Below are 10,649 nucleotides of genomic sequence, written 5' to 3' on the forward strand. Positions count from 1 at the left end.
ATGCCGCTGTGCCGTCCCGCGGAGCTGCTGGGGACCAGCTGGATGCTCCTTGCAGGTAAATCATCCCCAGGCGAGGTGAGATGCTGGTGCCATTCTGGGGGGGGGGCGGTCCGGGCCAGATCCTCACCTGTTGCAAGCACGCAGAGAGCCAGAAGCTTCAATGGAGCTTTGCAACAGGCATCTCTGGACTTTTTAGATGGGCAAAACGGTTAATCTGAAGGGGAAAGGTGTCTCTGCTTCGCTGCCCACGGGCAGAGGAGGTAGGAGCAGCTGGAGAGCGAGGCACGGTGCCAAGGCTAAACGTCTGCTGCAGATCCGCGCTAGGGCTGACACTCACAACAAAATTTGTTGCGGTTGTACTCAGGGGAGCGATCTCACTGTGGTCTGTACATATGCACCAGCTGCCTTGAAGCACAAATGTGCAAAGATTTACAGGGTGAGTGTCTGAAATAGAGAGGAAACCCATTCCCATAAACCCAGATTTTCAGACACCGTCGAGTTAGTGAGTTCTGTTCGAGCATCTATAGGACGAGCTTTGGATGTGTTGTAAAAAACGCCTGCGATGAAATATTTTCTGTTTTCTGCTGATGGTGCCGCACGTTCTGTGTAAATAGTGCTCCCCCAGAGCAGAGCAAGGGGATTTTCAGCCATGAGATTATTTCCTCCCCCTGTACATCCTACGGTTTGAGGGGCACAAAAACCAGTAGCTGTTTCTCAAGGTCATGAGAGTTAGAAATGAAAATCGTCGGATGAGCTGGGTTCCCTGGGGTTGTTACACTTATTTTCTTTCCCACCTGTGCTGCAAAATGGCCAAGAGAAATCCCCGCTCGGGGCCCGCGGGCCGGCGCTGGGCCGCGTTCGCGGAGACGGCAGGCGGCACTGCGAACGCACGCGAACGTCTGCTTACCGCGGCCGGACCGGGACAGGGCACAGAGGGCAGAGCCAACACAGCCGGTGCAGCCAGCGGGGTCCCCGGCCCCCTGCCCACCATCCCTGCGCCTCGCAGCCGCTGCCCGGGGCCGCTGGCGCTGGGAACGTGTTTCCCTGACATCCCGTGTGTCGGGCGGCAGGTGCGTGGGATGGGCTGGGATTGCTGCCACCGGTGCCCGTCTCGGCGGGTCTCGGACCTGACGGTCCCGCACGAGGGTTCGGTGGAGTGATGGCTTCGGTGAGGAGAGGATCTTCCGCAGAAATGCCGGTGGCTGCTTCAGAGCAGCCTCTGGGAGCACTGGGATTTGCCACTGGCAATTAACCGCAGCTCTGCCTGGGTAGCTGAACGCCCTTCCTTTCCTTCCCTCTGCCCGGGGCTGCCTCCTTGCTTTAAAGCCTTTAACTTCACCTTTTTTTTTTGTTTGGGGTTGGTTTTTTTTAAGAATCCACTTTACACGATGGGACCGCGGTAGTGCTTTCTGCCCAGCTTTCCTAGAAAGCTCTTTTTTTGGGGAGGGGGTGCTGGGAGCTGTGCCCTGCCTGCAGCAGCTTCTCTCAAAGTCCCTAAGCACCTGGTAGAGCCCAAGTCAAGACAAGCCCAGAAACTGCCATGTGTTTGGGGGGGGGGCAGCTGCGTCCCCCTCCGCTGGGAGTGTGTGAGCACTTTCAGCCCCAAAGACGACCAGAGATCGGGAATAAGTCATGGAAGTTGGTGAGGATTAGACAGTCCTGGGCACAGACTGGGAGGAGATGCCACCCAAATACGCACAAAACCCAGGCAGAGGGAACTTGCAGCCCTGCAGCCAGGGATCTCCCAGCACCCTGCGCTGTGTTCAGGCATCCAGATCAGCTCTGGCTGGGATGTCTCGGCAGCATGAAGGGCGATGGCTTTGTGAGAGGCTGTGACCGAGGGGTCCATGTGCATGTCCTTGGCACGGGGGGGTCCCAAAGCCTCTCCCAGACCATGCCAACTCACTCCATCTCCCCGACTCATCTTCCCTTCCCACCCCATCCAGGGCTGCTGGTGCCTCTGCAACAGGCTGTGGAAGTGGCAGGACCCCTCGAGAGAAAATCCATCGCTGTGGGATCCTCAGTGCTGCTTCCCGGGCCGGATAATGTCACGGACACCGACTCCATGTGGTGGGAGCACCTCAACGGCACCAGCTCCCGCACCGTCCTGCAGTACGACAGGGGCTCTCGCAGCCCCACCATCCACGCGCCCTACACAGGACGAGCCATTTTCCACCCATCCAACGGGTCTCTCTGGCTGGAGGACATCCAGGAAAGTGACAGCGGCATCTACAAAGTGGCCGTCAATGCGGGCGACAGGGAGAGCCTGAAAATCCTGCTGGAAGTCCTCAGTAAGTGGTGGGTGCAGGAGGGAGGAGTGGGGTGACGGATGCGGAGCCGTGGTGGTGTTTGACCGTGCGTGGACCATCGGCCAGACAAAGGGGTTTGAGCTGAGTCTAACGGGTTGAACCTGCCGTGCATGGAGGCATCACCAGGGAGACTTCACAAAGAGGTTCCCAACCTGTCCTAGGGGAGAAGATCCGGTGGTGGTGCCCAAGGAGACCCTGTGGGGTGCCTGGCTGTGGCACAGGGCTGGGCTCCAGCCTGGAAAAGCAATTTCCTCCCTGTTTTCTACTCTGGGTGCAGGGATGGAGGGACTGGTGGGACGCCACGTATCTGCAGCCACGGGGGTACCTGGGGCACCCTGGGCGAGGGGGACCTGGCAGAGGCGATGGAGCTAAGCCCAGCAGGGCGGGCGTTGTGGAGAAGCCACGACAAAAATCCCCCCCCAGCCCAGGCTGAGCGACGGCCGGTTTGTGATCCGCAGGCGCCGGCTGCTGCCACGGAGATAAGAGCTGCCGTTGATAACTGGCAACTCTCTTGTTTGCCCTGGCTCTAGGTAACGTTGCCATGATGCTGCCGCAGCCCTTCCCCTCTCGTTTCTCCTTTCCACCACACATAAACCTGAATGGGCTCTTCATCCTTTTCCTCTTTTTTTTTTTTTTCTCATTTCCTGACATGTTTTCCAACACCCTCTGTTTCCCCCATTCCCTTCCAAGAGCCCGTGTCTCGCCCTCGGCTCCGGACCAGCGCTCTCGTGGTCGGGGCCACTGGCGAGGTGCTCTGTGACGTGGCGGAAGGCGAGGTGGACACCGTGGCCTGGAAGAAGGACGGGCAGCCCCTTCCCCTGGAAAGAGGTTTCCGCCTCTCCGACAGCCTCAGCGTGTTGTACCTGCGGCCGGCGAAGAAGTCGGACTGCGGCTCCTACTCCTGCAACGCCAGCAACGGGATAAGCTGGGCAGAAGCCTCCCTGAACGTCACCATTGCAGGTGATCGCTGCTGAGGTTCCACCTCCCACCACTCCTCCTTCTCTCCACTCTTCCCTGGGGATCCCTGGGTGGTTTCGTCCCATCCCTCTGCCTCTGTCCCCCGAGGGGTCCGGCCACCCTCTCATGAGGTTGTGGCCCACGTGCTGCCAACAGGAGCTCCCCATCGTAGGATGATCAGCAGCAATTCCCGCTCTCCAATCCCACCAAGGCGCAGTCCTTGGCAGGATGGGCAGCAGGAGATTGGCTGTTCCCTCTTGGAGAATGTCCCAAGCGATGGCCATTGGCCAAGGTGATGGTGAGCAGGACACAGGCAGGGGGGTGGTGGCCAGGAAGCCTGTGGGCAGCACACGTCCCAGGTTGGACATTTCATGGACCACAGCCTACAGCAGAAAGCGCTGATTTGGCCACCAGCCGGCAAATAAATTGGATCCATCCTGGTGATGGAGGAGCCCCACGGCCTGCCAGAGCCACCCACGCTGGTCCTGCCAGTGGCCTGACTCCTCGGGGCTTTTTCTCCCCCAGGTCTCTCCCCTCCCTTGCAGGACGTGCTGAGGATTGCGGTGGTTGCTGTGGTCTTTGCTGCCATCTCGGGATGGGGATTAATTGTTCCCGTCTGCCAGTCTGAAAAGCTGAGAATAAGTGAGTTGGCGGTTGGGGGCAGCCGAACCCTCGTGTCCGTGGCTGGTGGGGGAGCGCGAGGAGCTGGTCACCAGCTCCTTCCCCTTCCAGCTGCCCAGACATCTCATCTTCACACCATCTGGCAGGTCTTTGTGAGAGCAGAAAAACATTCCTGGACACGTTTTTTAATGGCAAAAAGCTGATTTTGCTCTGTTCTCAAGTGAGGTTAGATCCTGGTACTGCCCAGACATCGTTGTTCTAGAGACTTGAGGGATTGACCCACACTTTTACAGGAGACGTTTCCCAGGAGCTGGGGTTACAAGGTGTCACAGATGGAATGTTTTAACACAGTTAAGATTTAACAATTCAAGATTTATTAATGGTATGAGGTAAACCAAAGGTTAAATTTTGGCAACACTTGATTAACCAATTTAAAGATTAACAAGACAGTAGGATAAGTTATAATTAAAATAGTGACTTAATTACAGACTCGAGAATGACAAGACTCACACTTGCTACAAGGCATCCTAAATCAAAATATTAGGCACGTATGTACAAAACATCCAGAGCGCAGACAGAAATATTTGGATCTGGTGAAATACAGACCCCGGGGCTGGTGAAGGCGAATGTGCCTGTCCCGACACACAGGTAGGCAGAGGCAGATGGAGGGGACGAGCCCAGAGGTGAAATTCCCCTCTGGAGTTTGGAGTAAATACTCACAGCACGTCGGCGTTCCTCAGCGGGAAATACTTGAGACTCGAGGGTATTCCACCTCGCTCTTCCGTCGGCTTTGTCGGCAGATGAGCCGTGGAGTTGGTACCTACGAGGCGTCCCAGCCCAGGGGAGATGCTGGTCACAGCCTGCTGGGATCCACGAGAGCTCTAAGGGTCTCGCTTGGAATCACTATTTATATATCTATATTTTATATATTTATATATAGGGGCCCGTTGCACTTGCAATTGAAACAAGAACAATGTTGGCCAGGGAGGGGGGGTTGCACCACCACAATATCACGTCACATTCCATCTGTGACACCAGGCTCTGTTCCCACCTCTGCTATGGAGACAGGCTGAGAGAGCTGGGGCTGTTCAGCCTGGAGAAGAGAAGACTCCAGGGAGACCTTCCAGCAACTTCCAGTGCCTAAAGGGGCTACAGGAAAGCTGGAGAGGGGCTTTGGACAAGGGCGTGTAGTGACAGGGCACGGGGCAATGGCTTTAAGCTGGAAGAGGGGAGATTTCGATGGGATCTAAGGAAGAAATTCTTCCCTCTGAGGGTGGTGAGGTACTGGAACAGGTTGCCCAGAGAAGTTGTGGCTGCCCCATCCCTGGCAGTGTTCCAGGCCAGGTTGGATGAGGCTTTGAGCAACCTGGTGTAGTGGAGGGTGTCCCTGCCTATGGCAGGGGGGTTGGAACTGGATGATCTTTGAGGTCCCTTCCAACCCCAACCGTTCTGTGATTTTTAAGAGTGTGTTTAATCGCTGTCCCAGAGGGACAGAGCCCTTTCCAGCCACCCACACCAAAGAGCAGGTCAAACCCACCGGATCCTGGCTGGGGATATCCCCCAGCATCCCAGGTGGGGCTGAGCTACGTCCCACCTCTGAGGAAGGGGAGGCGGGGGCTGGCACGGGCTGTCCCGGGGCTGAGGGGTCACAGCAATCACCCCCCGCTGCTCTGGGTGTTTAGGGGGGGAGCTGTGGAGGTGGCTCAGCGCCTACACGTGTGGGCTGGTGTGCATCGCCGCCGTCCTGGCCGGCACCGCTGGGATGCTCTGGATGCGGGAGGAAGGTAGGAGGTGGCTGCGGGGGCGGTTTGGGGTGGGGGCCGGTGCTGTGCGGACCCTCCTCCCTTACCCTGTGCGAGGTGCAGGGTGGAAAAGCAACCCTTGTCGTGCAAACCGCGTGGGGTGAAGACCTCCTGGGAGATGGGGAGTTTCGGGGGGGTCCGAGGGGAAGGCTTGGCCCCGCGGAGGGGAGGGATGCGCAGCTGGCTACGTGGGATAGACCCAGCCAGAGCGACGCGTGTCTTCCCCCCCCGACGCGTGGTCTCAGGGGGTTTGGGGGTCTGGAGCACCGCAGGGGTCGCACACCCACCCGCACAATTCATGCAGCTCTGCCCCCCCCCCCCCCCCCCCGGAGCCCGTTCCCAGAGTTAATCGCAGGAGGGCGGCTGGAACGATCGAGGGATGGAGCGGCTGCTTGCGAGGATGGGTCGAAAAGGCTTGAGGGTCAGGAGAGGGTGGGACAGGGACGTGGTGGAGGGTTCCAAGGTGGTGGAGGTGGTAGATGAGGGCAGGGACCGGTGCCCTGCCTCGTCCCGTGCTCTTTCAGGCCCTTCTATTGCGATCATCCTGCCGGAGATCGCCCTTACCTACGTGGTCGTGATAACCTTCCTGGTCTCCGCCACCGTCACCTTCCAGCCCACAAAGCTCACCCAGCTGAAAAGCAAAACAGGTGAGTGAGCTCTGACCCAGGATGGAAGGAGGGAGATAAAACCAGTCCCTGAGGCTTTTATTTGACCCAAAAATCTCTCTCTTCAGTTTTTAAAAATGAAAACTTTATTCCTGCTTCTGTGCTAACTCAGGCTGGTGGGTTCCACACCAGAGCACGGGCAGGGCAGACCCCCGGTCCGTGTCTCGCCACGCGCATTAACGTCACTTTGTCGTCTGTCCCCCGGCCAGCGCAGCACACGATGGGCTACGCCGCTCCCGCGGGGGTGGTGTCGGTGGTGCTGACCACCACCTTCCTCATCAAGAACATCCGCCACCGCCACGGTGAGAGGGGGTGCTGGGGGCCGCCCGCGCATCCATCACACGCAGCCTGGCACTGTCCGCGCCGTGTAACCCCCGCGGTCTGGCCGCTCGGAGTTAGACCTGCTCCCAAAACACATCCAACAAATCGGGTTTCTCAGGGAAGTGAAATTTTTGCAAAAGGAAGACTAATTTTCACCCCCCTCCTCCTTTTATTTGTGGTGTTTGTTGCCCGTGTGCGTGTTCTCACGGTGGCACTTTGCCTTTCTCCTTTTCTCTCCCGCTCCGGCGGCGTTCCGCGCCGACCCCGGCGGCTCCGGCAGAAGAAGGATGCGCGGCGTTCGTGGACGTGACCGCCCTCGCGGTCAGCACAGCGGCCGTGTCAGCCCTCCCCCTCCTCGCCATCTTCCTCTGCTGTGAGTCCCCCACTCCGTCCCTTCCCCGCCCTCCCAGTGCCGTGCGTTTAGCCACTGGTTTCCCTCTGTCCCCACGCGATCGAGCGGCCGTGTGAATTACTTAAAAGTTAATTGTTCGGCGCTCGCGAAGACCTCATGAGGTCTCCATTGCGTGTTTCCCCTCCCCGGTGACCCCCCCACTGGTGTCCCCCCGTGCACCACATCCCGCACTGGGCGGTCACTCCTTCTCATACGCTTTTCTCCCGACTGCTGGGAACAGACCTGTCCTTCCGCAGATCACACGACTCAGGGGTGCCTGAAGGAACGCAGCTCCGGCCGCGTGGTGGACAAAGAGAGGTACGTCCTCTGTTGGCACCTTCTGCATCACCTCATCCCATCTCGAAGAGAAAATGGTGGGATGTGGAAACTACCCCGTGCCTTAAGTCCCAGACCCCAAGAAAGACGCAGCCCAGCGCTGCCCTCCCAGCCCCTGGTCTCACCCCGGTTCAGAGCAGGAAGCTCTGAAGGCCCTCCCCAGCAACGTGCTTGAGCCCCTGCTCAAATCTCCCCCCAGATTTGCCCCTCATGGCCTCAGCCTGAAGCCTTTAAGCCTTAATTCCTGCTGGTTTCATCCCGGCACTCCGGATTCCAGCCGTGCTGTGGGTGCAGTTGGGCTTTGCCAGCCTGCAGGAAGGCTCCCAGTGCATCCCAACCTCATGGACCTCAACCAGCTTCTCTTCACCCCAGCCAAAACCGTGCGGGGCTGGTCCGGACAGGGATCCCGGAGCCGCTGGCCCCAGCACGGCTCAGCACGTCCCCCCTCCTCTTCTTCCAGGTGCTTTGAGATGTCCCAGCCCAGCAGCAGGGACGCGGTTCCCACCCATTAGAGGTCCATCGGGGCGTTTCTCACTTGGTCAAGTCAACTCAATCTTCCTCCCGGGTTTGACGGGTTCAGGGCTCTCAGTTTCAGTGGGTTTGAGCCTCTGCACGACTTGTAATAAACAGCAATGAAAGAAACTCATTTCTGCCTTTTTTGGGGTTTTTTTTGTTGTTTTTTTTTTTTTTTTTAAAACACAGAGCTGGTTTTTGCTTCCCTTCTCTCTAAAACCAGGCCCTGACATAGAGAAGCCCCTTTCGGGACAGTCGCTGGAGCCTCTCTCAGTAGTTCATCACGATAATGAAATAACGAGGCCACTCGTTATTTTCTAATTTTTTTTAAATTTTTTAACCATTTGTGGGTAACTAAAGGTGCCCGCCCCACCCTATGCCAGTGCTGCCGGTCCCCTTTAGCCCAAACCCCACAGCCCCCAGGCCTGGCTGTGCCCCTGTGCCATGGGGACAGCATCTCTGGGGGACCCCTGTGCCGTCCCCCCCCTCCCCAGCAGCTGCCCTGAGCCCGCTCTTGATTTGCTTAAATGCAAATCGCTCGAAAGGAGCCCTGACCCTGCGTTGATGGGATGGCTTTTCCAACCCACAAGGAGGGGGCTGGGCCGTGGGGCGGTTTTGGGGTGGCGATGGGGAGGTCAGGGCTCAGGTGCTGCCTACAGCAGGAATCTGGATCCTTATTAACTTTATTTATTTTTTTTCCTCTGGTCTTCCTTTGTTACTTCCTGCCTGAACAGGCAGCGTCACATCTGCATCTCAGCCCCCTCCCCGCCTCCCCCCTTTCTCCGTAGAGAAACAGCAGCTCCTGGGCCTCTTGTGTCAAGAAAATGGGGAAAAAAACCCATTACCTTCAGCAGGAACTTTCTATTGACCCTTCTCCAGGTGACCTGACTTGGGAGGAGCGCGCAGCTGAGGATCAGGAGTTAAGCAGGATGGAGACGTACGAAAAACAGACATTAAAATCACAAGTGGGGGGTGAGGCTGTGAGCGCCCCGTGGTTTCACCACGCAGTGCCACGGGGCTGGATTTCACCATGGGGATCCGGGGAAACCGTGACGTGCTCCATCTCAGGCTGAGTGTTCAGAGCCCGGTGAGTTTATGGGACATCACACCGCGAGAGGCCGCGTTGGCTGTTACAGCCTTCGGCATCACCTAATTGCACGGTGAGAGGAGACAGAGGCAAAGTCACTCCCGGAGCCGACAGGGTCTGCCCCAGACATCGCAGCCATACTGGAGGTGGAGTTAAGAATTCACCCATTTCTACAGCTTTTTAAAGTCTCTTTTTTCAGTTCCGCCCCCTCCGGGTATTCCTGCAGCGGTAACTGCGTGGGGAAGTGAACGCATCCAGAGCCGCAGTTCCTGCCGCTCGTAAAGGGAATTTTCTCCCTCTTCCCAGCGCGATGTCACGAGCATCTCTAGATAATACGGACGGAAAGGAGCTTTGCTGCGGGGCAGGGGCCTGTTTACACACCTCTGAGCCATATGTCCTCCCTCGCTGTTGCCCTGGTAGCCGTGAATACGAATTATTTATGGCTTTTTGTTTGCTTGGTCCTTGTCAGCAGAGTCTCTGGCTCTTCTGTAATACCATTAAGGTTTAAAAAAAAAAAAAGTGGCTGATTTAATCTAGCACTAAGCGAGGCATGCTGAGGGTGCCTGGTCGCTCAGGACTGTGGCCAGATGGCTGCTGAATGCTGGCAAGGATGGAGATTCCACATCCTCCCTGGGCAACCTGTGCCTCACAGTCAGATGATGTTTTCTTGCGTTCGGGTTGAATTTCCTTTTTAACGTGTGCCCATCGCCTCTTGGCAAATACCCGCTGAAGTCTGGCTCCCTCTTCGTTGCACCCACCCCATTAGATATTTGTATATTTATTCCCCTTGATGAGACCCCCCCTGAGCTTCCTCTCCTCCAGGCTGAACAGTCCCAGCCTCTCCTCAGATGACAGATGTGTCAATTATCTTCGCGGCCCTTTTCTGGGTTCTTTCCAGTAAATCCATATTCTTCCTGCCCTGAGTATCCAGAACTGGACCCAGCACCCCAGACGGGGACTCCCCAGCACTGAGCAGAGCAGAAGGGTGGGTCATGCTCCTCCTAAGGCGGCCCTGGACACCATAGGCCACCTTTGCTGCATGACCACGTTGCTGGTTTGTGGTCAAGGTGGTGGTGTCCACCAGGACCCCCAGGCTCTGCAGAGCTGCTTCCTAGCCAGCCCCTGCGTGTCCTGGTGCCTGGGGTTCTTCCTTTCCTGTGTCCCCTTGTTGAAGAGCACGAGGTCCCTCTCAGCCATCTCTGCAGCCTGTTGAGGTCCCTCTGGACTGCAGCGGGACCCTTGGCTGTACCAGCCGCTGGTCCCAGCTTTCCAGCTTCGGTGATGTGGCTGAGGGCACGCTCTGCCCCATAGTCCATGTCATTAACGAAGACGTTAAACAGGACCGGCCCCACTGCCAACCCTCAGGACGCACCGTTAGCCACAGCGCTCCGGCCCTGGCTCTTTGGGTGGCTTTAACCCACCCCACTGCTCGCTCACGGACCCCGGCTGCGGCAGCTGCATTACGAGGGTGCCGTGAGAGGTGATGTCAAAAGACCAGAACGCCAAGGGCGACGGTGGTGGGGAGCAGCGGCACTTGGTGCGGGGCTGGGGGTCCCTGGGCAGCGGTGGGCTGGAGAGATGCTGCAGCGGGCGTGTCCTGCAACGCGGGCGCGCCGGCGCAGCCTCGCTCGGTGCGGCGGGAGGAGG

The 10,649-nt window shown here is 57.8% G+C and overlaps 1 protein-coding gene across 1 annotated transcript; it reads left to right on the forward strand.

Annotated features, from left to right (window-relative positions):
- Window positions 1-7,914, forward strand: LOC147527940 (uncharacterized). Its single transcript, XM_086619920.1, has 10 exons — window positions 1-55; window positions 1,947-2,291; window positions 3,000-3,269; window positions 3,792-3,908; window positions 5,570-5,671; window positions 6,214-6,336; window positions 6,564-6,656; window positions 6,956-7,048; window positions 7,324-7,384; window positions 7,863-7,914. The coding sequence occupies exons 1-10, from the start codon at window positions 1-3 to the stop codon at window positions 7,912-7,914; spliced, it is 1,311 nt and encodes a 436-aa protein (XP_086476046.1).
- Window positions 7,915-10,649: the final 2,735 nt, after the last annotated feature.

This window comes from Tauraco erythrolophus, chromosome 13 (genome assembly GCF_009769465.1).
Source record: "Tauraco erythrolophus isolate bTauEry1 chromosome 13, bTauEry1.pri, whole genome shotgun sequence".
In the NCBI taxonomy this organism is placed as follows: domain Eukaryota; kingdom Metazoa; phylum Chordata; class Aves; order Musophagiformes; family Musophagidae; genus Tauraco; species Tauraco erythrolophus.

Excerpts from the sequence above, each read along its gene's own strand:
- LOC147527940 (XM_086619920.1), top strand. The coding sequence starts at position 1 with ATGCCGCTGTGCCGTCCCGCGGAGCTGCTGGGGACCAGCTGGATGCTC. Across the intron at positions 5,672-6,213 it reads GCTCTGGATGCGGGAGGAAG|GCCCTTCTATTGCGATCATC; the intron begins GTAGGAGGTGGC and ends GTGCTCTTTCAG. Across the intron at positions 6,657-6,955 it reads GAACATCCGCCACCGCCACG|AAGAAGGATGCGCGGCGTTC; the intron begins GTGAGAGGGGGT and ends CGGCTCCGGCAG.